This window comes from Chrysochloris asiatica, unplaced genomic scaffold (genome assembly GCF_000296735.1).
Source record: "Chrysochloris asiatica unplaced genomic scaffold, ChrAsi1.0 scaffold00066, whole genome shotgun sequence".
NCBI lineage: Eukaryota > Metazoa > Chordata > Mammalia > Afrosoricida > Chrysochloridae > Chrysochloris > Chrysochloris asiatica.
Genome location: NW_006408584.1, coordinates 15,419,436 through 15,435,743, shown reverse-complemented (window position 1 = coordinate 15,435,743; position 16,308 = coordinate 15,419,436). Strand labels below are relative to the sequence as shown.

At 36.0% G+C, this 16,308-nt stretch overlaps 1 protein-coding gene across 1 annotated transcript in view; it reads left to right on the top strand.

Annotated features, from left to right (window-relative positions):
• The window catches only part of TLL1 (tolloid-like 1), a 390,737-nt gene that overhangs the window by 364,113 nt on the left and 10,316 nt on the right, over nt 1-16,308 (top strand). Inside the window, exon 19 of the mRNA XM_006864538.1 lies at nt 9,081-9,294. Coding sequence (XP_006864600.1) covers nt 9,081-9,294 — 214 coding nt within the window. The remainder of the gene's footprint in view (nt 1-9,080; nt 9,295-16,308) is intronic.

Here is a 16,308-nt window from a genome sequence, read left to right as displayed (position 1 = left end):
ATTGGCAGCAACAATGGGCTCAAACATTATAACAATTGTGAGGGTGGTGCAGGACCAGGTAGTATTTCATTCTCTTGTGCATTGGGTCGCTGTGAGTCAGAACTGACTTGACTGCACCTAACAACGTCATATTTACCTCCACCACATGACTAGCTTCTAACTTTTTTGCTTAGGGAGCCTTTGATTTTAGATATGTTGTCTTGATGTTTCTGCTTCATCTTCACCACAGAAGTAATAAGTCTCCATACTTCTTTTTCCTGTCCAGTAGTAGAGTACAGTTGCTAGTTGTTCAGTAGTTGATAGCCTGCTGGTGAGGGAAAGTTTCTCTGTTGTTTTAGTACAGCCTCTACCTGATAGCCTCTGTATAATTGAGCCTTGGGAGGAGCTTTCCCAATTGTCCTTAGTAGTCTCTTCATGATATCCAAACTCTCTCTGTCTTTCAAAACTTTCACTTTCTCTGTCTCTCTTTCTTTCTTCCCTGTAGAAAAGTGTTCTTTCTCCTCTTCCTTGTTTTAGTATTAGCAGACCTCTGATGCTATTGGTATGAAAAATCTTGAGTCAATTAATGCTTCTTGCTCATTCTTCTGAGTCATTAGGTTTTTTGTGTTTTTGTTTTTTGCTGTTCCTATGTCCATTACAGGTCTAGCCCCTGCATGTGAGTCACGGGGTTTGTTGTCCCTCAAAGGCTTAAGACTTTCTCATATCAAGAAGGGCATCAGTTGGGTTACATGCTTTCCTCACTGAGAAGCCAAATTCCTCCTCCAAGCCCGCAACACAGAAAATAAAAATTGCTCTTCACCTATGTTGCCACAATCTTTCTAATGGTCAAGAGGTGACATTAGGGTCCATGGAGAAGAACCTACGAATGAGTGCAAGTTCCTTTGTAACTGCACCTCTCAGGGCTCTGTACTTTCATTATAATCTGACCTTTACTTATTAAAATTTGTAACTGAATTCCCCTTGAGATACCCAGTGTCTCATCCTCCTGAAGATTTCACTGGTAATTCAGTGTTTATGTCTAATATTTCCTTGGAAAAGCTTAACATTCCATGGATTTTTGGCTACGTGTTTGACTTGCAACTTCAGCTCATTAATGGGTTCAAGAAAGTTAGAATTTAAAGAAAGTTAGACTTTCTTTTTGTAGGGTAGTACTAAGTCCTGATGTGGCACTGAAGGTTTAGCACTGCATGGCCTACCATAAGGTTAGGGAGTCAAACCCACCAACTGTTTCTTGGAAACCTTATACAGGGTCTCTATGAATCGGAACCAACTTGATGGCACTAAACATTAACAAAAACATAGATTACCATCTTCCCAACATATTAGATTAAAGCAGAAAACTGATTCTCACTCCCATACCCCATTGATGATATTTATATAAACATGAGTCTCAATATTATCCTCAGGGTCAGGTCAGAAGAAACTTTGTCATAATGAATGAGTGACCATCTCCAAGTGATATTTTCATTCTTACCATTTTGATGTTATTGATAGTTGTGTTTACTAGTGTTGTTTCCCTGATGTTACTATAAATACTGACTAGTGTTTACTGCTTTAAGTTAGAAAGCATTATCTATTGTAGATATCAACCAGTAGGCACTTGACCAACAATGTTGTATACCAATTCAAATCATTTCATCACCTAATTACATACTTAGGCAATTATGCTACTAGAAATTTATTTAAAATTTGCATTCTTTAAATAAATGCTGATTTGTTTAAGTGCCTTAATCTTCATGGAAGAACTTCAACCTGGCCATGTAGAAAATCCTGAAATCATTTCATCTTCCTAGGCCAATTGCTGTGGATAGATATTTAATTAGAAAGTAGATTATTTATTGTACAATAAAGACAGGTAAGACAAAGAAAACATTTGTGCTTCTTTATATGCAATGGAACTTAGTTTACAATTTACATATACTTGCCCCTCATTTTTTAGGGAGAGTCCTGGTGTGGTGCTATAGGATAAGCACTGGATGGTTAACCACAAGATTGACACTTCAAACCCACCAGTCACTTCTCAAAAAACCCTCTACAGATTGCTATGAGTTAAACCTGACTGGACGAAACTTAACAACAATAATTCCTTAGGCAAGTTTGGAAAATAAGAGACCATTGTCAAAATATTTTGTATCCATATAGAAACAAAGAAAGGAACATTGTGTCTGCAGGCAATTTCATATGACTATTGAAACAAAGTGAAAACAAAAGAAACTTGTGCATTTTAAGAAGCCTGTTCTTTGTAACCCAAGTATGCCTTTAACTTGATATGAATTGTATAGAGTGACATTCAGATATGGGTACTTATAATTAATTTCAAGAGGCCCAGGTGAAAATCACAGAAGCTCGTGAATGTTACTTAGATTGCATTCTATTGGTAAAGCATAATACTAAGATTGGCTAGGATTCAGGCAGGATAATTAATTTTACAAATATTAAAAAATGAGACTGCACATATTCAGAGAAGTGCAGATAACACAAATGAGTTAATGCATACACTTTATTGGAAAATTGGCTCTAGATAAAATTCATAATATTTTGCCAAAAGTCAACTAGGTTGAAATATAACACTTGGTATACGAACAGGGAATTATTAGAGGTGGTTTTTAAAACCACCACAGTAACTAGTTTTCAGTAATGTAAGGCAGCAATTTGAGAATATAATACTATATTATGCTTATAAAATAAAATTAAAATCATTGTCATTGACCCAGTTCTAACTCATTGAGACCCTATAGAACAAAGTAGGACTGCCCCTTATGGTTTCCAAGGCTGTAAATTTTTATGAAAGCACACTGCCACATCTTTCTCCTGCAGAGTGGCTGCTGGGTTTGAACCATCAGCCTTTCAGTTAGCAGTCAGCTTCTTAATCTACTGCACTATAAAGGTTCCAACTTCTTGGTATTGCTGTTGTTGTTAAGTCTGCTCTGACTCATAGCAACCCTGTATAGTGTTTCTGAGGAGCAGTTGGTGGGCTTGAACTGCTGCCTTTGTGGTTAGCAGTCCAGTACTTACCCTCTAATGCCACATGAGGATCCTAAAAATCACCACAAATTACACTAAGGATTGTTGTTAAGTGCCATCGAGTTGGTACCAACTCATAGAGACCTTATGCACAGCAGAATGAAACACTGCCCAATCCTGGGCCAACCTCACTACTGTTGCCACTCATCTGAAGAACAGATTTGATATATTAAACACTAAAGACCGAAGACCAGAATAATTGTGGGATGACATCAAGAACATCGTATATGAAGAAAGCAAAAAGTCATTAAGAAGACAAGAAAGACGGAAAAGTGCAAAATAGATGTCAGAAGAGACACTGAAACTTGCTCTCCAGCGTAGAGATGCTAAAGCAAATGGAAGAAATGAGGAGGTCCAAGAGCTGAACAGAAGATTTCACAGATCAGCTCGAGAAGATAAAGCCAAAGATCTGGAATCAGAAAACACTAAGGATAGAAGAAGCAATTAGAGAAATCTACATTATAGGATTAAAAGGCAGATTATTTTTTCTCTTCTGCTAAATAAGAGAAAAAACTATCAAAGTTTGGAACTAGGCATGTTCTCCAAGCTAAATTAAAACTAAAGCCACTGCCATCAAGTAAATTCTGACTCATAGTGACCCTAAAGAACAGTAGAGCTGCTCCTTAAGAGTTTCTGAGACTGTAAAACTTTATGGGAGTAGAGTCCTCATCTTTCTTCTGCAGAGCAGCTGGTGTGATTGCACTGTTGACCTTACTTAACTTACTTAGCTGTTGACCTTCATTCAGTCCTTAAGCCCAATGCTTGACTAGAGAACTTCTTGTTCTGCAAACTAGAGCATTTAAAATGGGTGCCCTAGAAGAATAGTACAACAGGCTAATGTGTTTATAATTTTTTTTTTATTGATTTATGGTTAGAATTTGCAAAGTATGTACAGTTAAATTTTGCTTTGTGGGATATTCTGAAAACAAAAACACCTACCAACATTATATAATTCACCATCATAAATGCATAAAAGTAAATTCATATTTGTTCAAAATTATAGAGGACTCATGGAAAGGAAAAGGCCTTTGATTATGAATCAGAAGACTAGGGTTTCTATTCCACTCTGCGATTTTTTCCAGGTCCTCTAATACTTTAAATATCTTGTGGGAAACCAAATAACAGTTTTTACCAAAGACAGGAAAAGGCAAAAGATAGCTGGGACTAAGGAGCTCTAAAGTTTATCCCACAGCTGCTCAAATTGCATCATTGTCTTTAATTCTTAGTATAAATGTTCACCCTGGGTACACTTTACTTGCACAGTAAAAGTTATCACTTTATCATCTTGTCCTTTGTAAATATATGCAGTTACTCTGCATGGACTTATCCGTCAACCAATGCCTACATTTTTAATAAAAGCAGCTTTACGGATGTTCATATGAGGGTACTGCTTATGGAAGCTTGGCCAGTGGCCAGCTAGGTAGATTAAGCTTGTTTGGGTGTTCCAGAAACACAGTTAATATTTCCACAGCCTTTAACAGGAGTTCAATTTGATTTCTTTTGAATTATAGTACTTAATCTTTTCTTTTGGTAAATGCATTAGGATGCCTGACTAGAGACCAAACGTATTCACTCTTTCCTGGTCTTTCTGAAACCTAGATTAACAACCCTAAAGTCAGTGTATAATAATGGAAAAGATAAATTAAATTTTGTAATACAAAAATGTCTATAAAGGTCTTAGCATAAATATGCAAGAAAAATATTTTAAGTTAAAACAAACAAACAAACAAACAGTGTTTCAGCAGAAATCAGAGTAACTTACAGTTATATGCCTGTAAGTGTTGGTGCTCATTTTCTATGAAAATCATATGTAGTGATAGGCAAGCTTCTCCAGCTGTCTTGTCTTCACTGTGAGCTTGGATGGAGAACCTACATGTCTTCCAGAGAAATTTCTGTGGCTTTGGTTCCTGGAGACTGGAAATGTGCACATTCTTTATCATTTAGATACAGAGATGCATGGCTCAACATGTGTCATAAAATAATAAATTGTGTACTTCACTTTTTCTTTGAGGATTCTAAGAAATGTAAGAAAAGTTATTACAACTGTCCATAGGCTCCATTAATACCTTTCTGTGGCCTAGAAGTATTTTGATTGAGCCAAAGACACTATATGTGGAGATTGCTCTATGATATTAAGGGCCAGACTATGAGATCTCAGCATGTAAGTAGATGACATCGTTGCCTGTGTATGGTGGACTATGCGGTAAGCTGACTTCTGCAAAAGGACCACCCACATTTTGCAGTTAATCTAATAAGCTGCTTTCTATTTTAGGAGGATAATTCATTAATACCTTCATGAACAAGAGTTGTTTGCACTGCTGACGTATACCTCAGACATTTATTTGCCTAAATTGCCCTTAAAGGTGCAGTCTGATTCCATTAGTAATTTGATAAAAAGCTGAAACTATTTGGCTCTAGACCAGGTATCATCATGATCCCTCCTTCCCAGCCTGCCCCACATTGTACACTGTTACTTTGTTCTCGTAAACAATGTTATGATTTACTTCAGACCTCCTGCATGTCATTAGGGAGTGAAATAGTCTGTCATTTCATCCACTTTCTTTACAATGAGCCCATGAATGGACTGAATATTTTTTATTATAAATTCTTATCCAGGTTTTAACGTGTATAATGAATACACTTTAGAATGCCACTATCCCCATCTTTCTTCCAATCTTCTTTTCTGTGGGCTCAAGCATGGTAATGATTGTGAGGTTGGCCTGGGATCAGGCAGGGTTTCTATGAGTTTGGTACCAACTCAATGGCACCTAACAATAACAACAACAATATTTACAGATGAATATCTATAAAACACATTGTAAAGTACTATACAGAGTGGTTTTCAGATCATTTTCTCCTGAAACAAATTTTTTTGTTCTCTTGAATAAGCATTACTTATCATTCAAAGATTTGGTGTTGTATTTAATAAAGAACTCTGGATGCAATTAATTAAGTCAATTTTCTCTTATTGGTTTCTCTCTAGAGAGTTACAAATGGGTAATCAGAATGTATATGCACACTCAAAGGTAATAGAAATAAGCCAACTATCTGCTATATCATGAAAGGCAGGATACCAAAAGTTTTGTTTGCTGCTAGTACAGCATTTTCATGCATAAGAATTGTAAATGTTAATAGTTAGGACAATTGATAGTTAGATCAATGGATAGGCATATGCAGACATTTAATCAATAACCATCTATGTAAGAACTGCAATCTCATGTACTTATTGTGTCTACTCTCGTCGTGAGTCACGCTGCTGACCTCAAGGTCAACAGTTCGAAACTACTAGCTGTTCCATGGGAGAAAGATGAGGCTTTCTGCTCCTTTAAAGATTTACAGCCTCAGAAAACTTGCACAGGGTCACTATGAGTTGGAAGCGACTCCACGGCACATAACCACCAACCACCACCAAGACACAATTGTAGCATAGTAGTTATGAGTTGGGCTGTTAACCTCAAGGTCAACAATTTGAAACTACCAGCTGTTCCATGGAGAAAGGTGAGGCTTTCTGCTCCTATAAAGATTTACAGCCTCGGAAACCCTATGCAGGGTCCATATGAATCGGAACCAACTCCACGGCACATGACCACCACCATGCCACTCTCAGCCACTAGATTACCTAGATGATTAGGTGACAAACTCTTTCAGTGATAGCCTGCTTTGCATGTTGTACTTTGGATAAATAAACTCTACTTAAGTCTTCATTCCCACTATGTTTTCCTACACAGTTTTCTGTTTCTACTGCCATTCTTCTATGTACACTTGTTTTCCCATTACCCAAAGATACCCAGTATCTTTGGTTGAACTAAGTGAGCAACCCCTTTTAGCCATAATGATAATAACAAATAGTGACTCTTAATACCTATTTCCTATAACGTGTTTATGCATACTTTTTAAGACTAGGGCACATGGAACAAGGCATGGAAGATACTAGGTACAAAAAAGATCTCTTTTTTGCTCTATTGTTATTTTTTAAAGTACTTTTCATTCCTTTCTCCTACTACCTAATTAGTACACATTGCTGACTTTCTTCCTCCTTTGTCAGAAGCAATAGTAGGTGGTGATGTGCTCTGGGATAGAAAAACAGGATGAGAACCATTCCTATAGTTTTGTTTCTTCAAAACTGCAAAATGTATATACATTATACATCTTTACAAAGTTGCTTTAAAGTAAAATTTTTTGTAAAAGTTTCTGTGCAAATGTTTTATGCTATAGGGATTATAACAAAGTTAATGACTTTTTTTATGATATTTTGTATTTCTTAAGGTTTCCTTTTTGTGTAATTTTTAAGCTTTGCTATACAGGCTCAGGAGTCCTGGTGTGGCACCATAGGATAAGCACTCAACTTCAAGGTTGGTTTGAACTGCAGGTTGCCAGTTCAAGTTCACATCAGTCGCTCCTCGGGAACCCTATATAGGATCACTATGAGTCAGAATCGACTTGACAGCACTTAATAAAAACAGCAGCAACATGTAGGCCCAAGTAGGGTTTGTTTCTTGAATTTATGATTGTTTTCATGGAAAAGAAAAGAGCATTCATTGCCAATGTTAACCACCTGGAATATGTGGAACTATAGCAATTTGAACAATGTTATTTTCAGTGAATTACAAATATGTTCTTGAATGAACATGTTATATATATTTAAAAGGTTATATCATAGTTATATTTTTGTTTTGATGTTAAATACCATCGAGTTGGTTTGATTCACAGTGACCCTGTATAGGGTTCCCAAGGCTGCATGTTTACTGGAACAGAAAATTTCATCTTTCTCCTGCAGAGCGACGGGCCGACCTTATGGTTAACAGTCCAGTGCTTATCCTACAGAGGCAATCTGCTCCCAGGATTATATTTAGTACATAAAATACAACATACAAAGTAAATTGGAATTAAAAAAATCACATACCACAGCCAAATAAACAAACCCAATGCCATCAAGTGGATTCCAACTCTTACAAACCCTATAGGACAGAGCAGAACTGCTCCATAGGGTTTTCCAAGACTGTAAATCTTTACAGAAGCAAACTGCCTCATTTTTTCTCCCATGATGTGGTGTCTTTTTTCCCATAGAACTGCTAGTAGGTTCCCATCAGCAATCATTAGGTTAACAGCCCTACAATTAAACCTCTGCACCAACTATTGTCATTGCTGTTGCTAAGTGTAGTCAAGCCAGTTCTGACTTACAGTGACCCAGTCAGTGTATGGTTTCTGAAGAGTGATTGGTGGGTTTGATCCACTTACCTTGTGGTTAGCACTTATTCCACAATGCCACACCAGGCACTAACTAATCGGTCTTCTTTTAAACATATAAGCAATAAAACATAGTAACCTTTCTAAAACTTACTAAGGTGACTATACCGTTTAGCTGAAAAGCAAATTAAGAATAATCAAAAGTTATATTAGTATTTTTGAATAATAAGGTTTGTAAGATCTAAATAATGAGATACATAAGCCAAAGGCCTTTTATTTAAGTTATTCTACAAAGATTTATTCCATTTAATTTTTTTGTAAAAATATAAGTACTTTGTATGAATTTCTGTCTAGTGTAAGTGTTCTAAGCCAGAATAATGTTCAATAGTTATATATTAAAGTTGATAAAAGTATTTCTATGATTGGTCGGAATCCATCTTTTAATATGACTATTTTTTCCAGTGGATCTCCTGAATTAAGTTCAGATCAAAGAGCACTTTCTATTACAATCTGTTGCAGTTCTTGAGTAGATTGTTTTGTTGAACTTCATACGAAGTTATTACATTGTTTTCCTCATAACTTTTTTTGATACATTCCATTCTGTTGACTCTATGCTCTTTTCATAAAATGCTGTATGGTGTAAAATCATTTGGAAACCCTGAATATATTGTATTACTCTTTATTTCTGCCCAAAAGAATAGAACCCATTTGATGATTTGTACCTCTCTCTCCCTCTTCTTCTGCCCTTCCCTCCCTCCCTCCTGATTTCTTTCCTTTTGTTCTTCTTTCTCTCCTCTTTCTATTCTCCCAACCCTCTCACTCCTCCTCCCCTTTCCTCCTTCTCTGCCTCCTGTTTTCTTTTTCTATAGGCTTTTAGTGACTTTGAAATTGAGCAACATCAAGAATGTGCTTATGATCATTTGGAAGTATTTGATGGAGAAACGGAAAAATCACCAATTCTTGGAAGACTATGTGGTAACAAGATACCGGAGCCCCTTGTAGCTACTGGGAATAAAATGTTTGTTCGATTTGTTTCTGATGCATCTGTTCAAAGAAAAGGCTTTCAAGCCACGCATTCTACAGGTCAGCAAATTAAGGTCATATTTCCCTTTTCTGACTAAGTTTCTCTCACAGTGAATGAGTGAGTATATTTGGTTCAACAGCAGGAACATAAATGAATTCCAAAGCCGAGCAGATAAAATAATCACTTAAGCACTGTGTGAATATTTGCAGGACCATGCAACAATCTACCTAAATGTCTTTATAGTTGTTGAACATTTAAAAAAAAAAACCCAGTAGCATCATTGCTCTAATTTGTGAATAATGCTGCATGGTCAAATAAAACTATATCTGAAAATTGGTATAATGTATTTCATGTTCACTTTAGCAGTTTTATTTATGTGTATTATTTAGTGATAGAAATCTATAGCTTGGTATTTTTTTTTTAAATGCTTTATCTAATAATCTGCCTGGTTGCCTCACTTCTTAATTAATATATTTTGTAAATTATGTTTGAAATCTCTCTCTCTCTATTTTGCTGAAGCATATTTTTTCTGTATTTGATATGTAACTAATTCTAAACTAAAATAGAAAATGTTTTCACTGTCCTTAGATTCTTTACGAAATAAAATATTTAGAACATAGAAATTTATAGGCAAAAATGCAGACTAGAGTTGTTTATGACTTAGAGTCAGTTTCAAAATATTTTTTTATAAATGTCTAGGGCATGCCCATCTTTTCTCATTCAATTAAAAAAAAATCAGATCTCATTAGATACTCACTGACGTTATTTAGCTTACAGTGACACCTAGTGGCAGTCTTAATGCACAAACTGTTAAGGATAGTAGTGGGAGAAATGGGGTGGTTGTGGTTATGTGCCGTGGAGTCGGTTCCCACCCATAGCGACCCTGTACAGTGTTTCCGAGGCTTTAAATCTTTATGGGAGCTGAAAGCCTCATCTTTCTCCCGCGGAACAGCTGATACTTTCGAACTGCTGACCTTGTAGTTCACAGCCCGATTCATAACCACTACGCTACCAGAGCTCCTTCTTGGGTTAAATATTCTATAACAGTGTACACCCATTAGTGAAATGATATTAAAGAAATTATTTTTATTAAGATTTCCTGAATGTATTTGGTTTTCTTCTTTTTCTCATTTGTTTAAGAAATCAGAATTCTACCTATTCCATTGTCGCATAATAGTTTTTACTCTAGTACAGTGTAGTATGAGCATTAGGTTTGCATTAAGTGTGCTTGTGAGAAAGTAGATACTGATTTCCGAGACAGTGATTTGATTTAGGGCCCCTGGTATGGTGATGTATGATCACTGGACTGCAGTTCATACTCAATAGCTGTTCCTTGGAAACCCTTTATATGAGCACTGAGTCAGAACTGACCGATGGCACTTTAACAATAACAACAATATGATTTACATAATAATGGGTATATGTTTATAAATGATGGAAGTTAATTCTTTTCCCAGGGGATTGCGTGGCTTTGTAGGATAATCACTAGTCTGAAAATCACAAGGTCAGCAGTTTGAGTACACCAGCTGCTCCTAAGGAGACAGATGAGGCTCCCATAAAGATTTACAGACACAGAAACCCTAGGCAGGCAGGCTATGAGTCGGACCAATTCAATGGCACTTAACAACAACAACAACATATATGTTATGTTTTTGAAAAACCTTTCCTGAAGCAAAGTTTCATATAAACACTTGGAAGGATTTTCCATTCATTAGCATATATTTTTCTGGTTTCATCTCGTGTATTGTAGGAGTGTTATTTTGTTGATAAATGCTGTGTAGTTGGTTCCAACTCATAGCAACTCTGTAGAGTGTTTACGAGGATTGACTGGTAAATCTGAATCACCAACACTATGATTCAAACTGACCTTGCAGTCCAGTACTTTATCCTACAGTGCAACTGTGAAATGACATTAGTTTACAGATATTTTTCTGATAGTATGGGATTCACAGCATATTTTTTAGTATCTTGGCTACAACAGGTTCCAGGAATGCAGTGTGAAAATATGCTGTCACAACTCTTGAAGAAGCTGACAGAATAGCATTTCAAATTTACTTACATGTATATTCTTTTTTTGTTGCTTGGAAAAGCTTTTATATATACATAGTTTTATTGTTTGTGAATGAAGCAATTAAGGTACTATAGTTCAGTATATCAGCAAATTTGTGTTCTTGGCTTAGGTGTGCTATTACCTAGCTGGGAACTTTGGAAAAACTAATATTTTTTTTTTTTTATCTTGATCTGTAAAACAATAGCCTCAGGGTCATTTACCAATATAAAACTCCATGACTCTTACAAGTTTGCATGACCTCTGCCCATGTAGTCTGTTTTCAATATATATGTTACCATCAAAATTCCATTTGTAGGATTTAAATATATTATAGTAGAGACGAATTGGGCTGCGAACCTTAAGGTCAGCGGTTCGAAACTACCAGTCGCTCCGTGGGAGAAAGATGAGGCTTTCTACTCCTGTAAAGATTTACACCCTTGGAAACCCTGTACAGGGTCGCTATGGGTCGGACCTGACTCGATGGCACTTAACAACAACAACAACAAGAGACTATATATGTAGTCTTATGAACATTCCTATAATGTACTCAGCATTTTAGGTACATACCTATACAATGCATAGACTTTACATACATGGAATCCTTCAAAGAACTACTACAGTTATTCTTGTTAAGTGCCATCAAATCTGTTCCAACTGCTAGTGACCCTGTATAGGGTTTCTGAGGAGCACCTGGTTAGTTTTAACTACTGACCTTGTGGTTCAAACCGAACTTGCGGTCCAGTGCTTATCCTACAGCACCACACCAGGACTCCACTCAGAGAACTATATGAAGTAGATATTATCTTCACTTTGAAGTTATAGTAATTCAAAGTCTGAAAAATTAAGTAGTTTACAGCAATTTTTAAAATAGTCAAAATTCTATATTTTACCTAATTTCTCTAAAGGTAAAAGTTTTGACTTAGAAAGAAAAGCAATAGAAACATTATAAATGTTATTTGAGGAAATATATAGAGATTGAATGAATGAATGAATGAATGAAATATATAGAGAATGAATGAACATATGAATCCTTGCATACGTTTTTAAGCACATCTTCACCTCAAAATGTGTAACTGATTAGGCTTTTTTTTTTTTTATCTTCATGTTAATTCCTATCTATTCTTAACCACCCAGGTGAGAAAACTTAATCACATTTTGTTGGGTAAATGTGCTTGGGATGCTATTTAATCCAGTCCTCTCATTCCAGAAATAAGAAATCTGATACTAAAATATTAAATGATACTGAAATTTAGTGGCAGAATTAGACTCATTACTGCCAATTCCTGCTCAGTTGCTCCTGTCAAAAGTTTTGACATTACTTGTTTTTTTCATGTAAAAACAATTGTATCACACTTACCAGCTTTCTAAAAAGAGATCACTTTTATATTATTGCTTTTTAGTAGTCACAAATGCTGAAATATTCTTATTTACTGTCTGCTTTTTGTTTCTCCTCTCAGATCTCTAATAAGTTCATTTATTCCTCAGTGAGTTATCAAATATTTGTTTGGCTCCTACTTTGGGGAGACATTGTAAAGCATTAGTAATTTAAAGGGAAAAAAATATGATTGTTTTGTCAAAATCAAAGGAATTTCTCCTGCCTTCTGGCAGTTTATCCTCTGATAAGTTAAACTGATTTCTAGTTTACCTCTCAGTTTCTACTGCTGTGCCTAACATCAGCCAGGTTGAGAACAAAATCTGTCAACTTTTGCTGCATGTATAAAGCATGCGTTTATGAATCAGTGTATTCTGTAATATGTGTGGCTATTGTTGATGGACCCTCAAAGTTACATTTTTTTTGCTTAAGTGTATTTATATTTTTATCTATAATTTTATGTTGTTATTTTTTTTGTTAAGCACCGTTGAGTCAGTTCTGTCTCAGAGCAACCCTGTATATGGTTTCCAAGGAGTGGCTGTTGGGCTTGAACCACTGACCTTGTGTTAGCAGTCCAATATTTACCCTATAGTGCCACACCAGAAAAACTTGTATAGTATGATTCTTGAACTGAGAAAATAAAGATTGCACTAACATAGCCTTATTATTCAAACCCACCAGCGACTCCTCAGAAACGCTATACAGGGTTGCTATGAGTTGGAACTGACAGGATTGCACTTAACAACAACAGCAACATAGACTTATTTTATGTTATTACTTCTGTATTATTACTTTTCACTATCCATGGGAAATGGACTTTTTGGCAAGGGTTTTTATGTCTCTGAAAGTTGGTTTAAATTCTAAGTCTACCTTAATTTTAATCATGCAACGAGTGATATTACTGTAGCCTTAAATTTAAGAAAGCCTTAATTTAAGAAAGCATACCTTTCAGGGAAAAAAAATCTGTCTTTTCTCAGAGCATATGGTTATGATATAGAAAGTGGAGATGAGGAAAGAACATTTTTTTTTCTTCTAAATGTGACAATGTTTATGACTGAGAAATCAAATCATTTATCAGAGATATTTATTAACTAAATAATTTACTATTGAGCTCTCTTAAAAATGAAATTATTTTGATCTAACTCAATTTAATTCGAATGCCCACTAAATGCTCGTATAGGTGAAGTTACAGGGCCTCTCTTAGATTTTAATACTTTAGCAGGAAATAAACAAACATCTTGATCCAAATTTAAATTAAGTCAGTTACCTTTTCTCCTCAGCTTCATTTTCTATCTCCCAGAATTCAGTAGAAGATGTTCAGGCAGCTCATAAAGAACTCTAGACAATTGATTTAAAAGACTTATTGCTGAAGTTCTAAACTAGTGCTTTTATATGTTTTCTGACATCGTAAATAAATAGAGGTATTCATAGAAAATGTGTTTGCAGTATTTATAAATCTTCTTTTACACGTGTAAAATGTTACATTGACCATATCTTGAAGTACAGACAGCACTTTCCAAAAACACTCTAAAGTAATTACTCTCTTGCTGCATTATTTTCTGCTCATGGAATTTCTCTTAGGGAATATTAAAATAAAACCTCTTGTGCATGTAATAATCATAAGTTCATTTCAAAAACTTGATCATGCTGGCTAAATTCTTTCATTTTTTTTCATGGTTGAAAAACTAATTACAGTTTTATTAATTTGAGCAGTGATCAGTAGGAATGCAGAGCAGGTGTGATCTGCAACAGAAAAAAGAAAACTTTTTTTGAAATACATTAAATCATCCTTAAGTGTGCTTTAAATCACTTGTTTTTGTAGATGTTTTCAAGAACATCAAATTATGACACCTTATAATGGTTTTGGATTCATAAAGGCATATTGAAATCACCTCTCCTGTTATTCAACTACTTCATTTCCTCTTTTATTTTTGTTTCAAATTGGGCGAGCGGAAATTGTCCCTTCTGGATTGGGTCTTTGTTTTTCTACCTTGTTTCTGGTAAAGAGAAGAAGAAAAAAGAAAATACTTTCTCCAAGTCTCAATTATCTTCCCTCTAGATCTTCTTGGGCTTACCTCTTTGGAATAAAATTAGCATGCGAACTGTTCTCTGGTAGCATAGTGGTTACGAATCGGGCTGCGAACCGCAAGGTCAGCAGTTTGAAACTAACAGCTGTTTTGCGGGAGAAATAGGAGGCTTTCTGCTCCCGTAAAGACTTACAGCCTCGGAAACCCTGTACAGGGTCGCTATGAGTCGGAACCGACTCCGCGACACATAACAACAACAACATCTGTTTTTTAAAAGTTCAAAGCAATGCCAGTCATTTAAATCAAACTTTGAAAATAGAGGGGTTCTTGTTTTCATTTTATTCTGAAATGGAAACTATGCTAATTTATAATTTATATTTGAATTCAGAAGTATTTTTCATGAAATAATTTTTTACATTTTTTTCATTTTTTCTGGCTTTTCATTTCATACTTGAGTGAATTCCCCAAAGAACAGATTATGGCATTTAGATATTCTCACTGGAAAACACTGTTGTTTTTGTTTGGTGCTGTCAAGTTGATTATGACCATATGCACAAGAGACCGAAACGCTGCCTAATCCTATGCTATCCTCACAATTGTTACAACTTGAACCCATTAATGCTATCATGGTGTCAGTCTATCTTGTTGGAATGTACCTCTTCTTCATTGACCCTACCAGTTCAAAACTACCAGCTGTTCCGGGGGAGAAAGATGAGTCTTTCTGCTCCCATTAAGATTTACATCCTCAGAAACCTTGTATACGGACGCTATGAGTTGGAACCAACTCCACAGCACATAACAACAACAACACTTTACCAGGAGTCCTGGTGTGGCGCTGTGGGTTAATGCACCAGACTGCAAAGCTGTTGGAACTGCAAGGTTGGCAGTTCAAGCTCACGAGCTGCTCCTCAGAAACCCTATGTAGGGCCACTATGGGTCGGAACTGACTCGACAGCGCTTAACTACAACGCTTTACCAAGCAATGTCCTTCAGGGACTGATAACATGTCCAAAGTAAGAGAGACAAATTCTAACTGTCCTTGCTTCTAAGCTGCGTTCTAGCAGTTTCCAAATTTCTTGGCATAGATGAGCGAGTACCTCCTGTGCTGCATCATTTTGTTAAAAGATTTCGACTTGTATTGCATCACTTTCTGGAGGCTTGTTTTCAAGCAATACCTTCAGTGCAACTTGGACTTCTTCCTTAAGTACCATTGGTTCTTGATCAGGTGATACCTCTTGAAATGTCTGAATATCTATCATTTCTTTTTGAATAGTGAATCTATATACATTCCCTTTTCTTTTGATGCTTCCTGAATCATTCAATATTTTTTCCATGATGGTGGTTGGTGGTGGTAGTGTGCAGTGGAGTCGCTTCGGACTCATAGCAACCCTGCACAGGGTTTCTGAGGCTGTCAATCTTTATGGCAGCAGAAAGCCTTGTCTCTCTCCCACACTTTACCCATAAAATCTATCAATATAGCTAGTTGAGGCTTGAGTTTTTTCTTCAGTTCTTTCAGTTGAGAAATGCCGATCACGTTCATCCCTTTTGGTTTTTTAACTCCAGGTCTTTGCACACTTCATTATAATTGACTTTGCCTTCTCCAGCTACCCTTTGCAATTTTCTA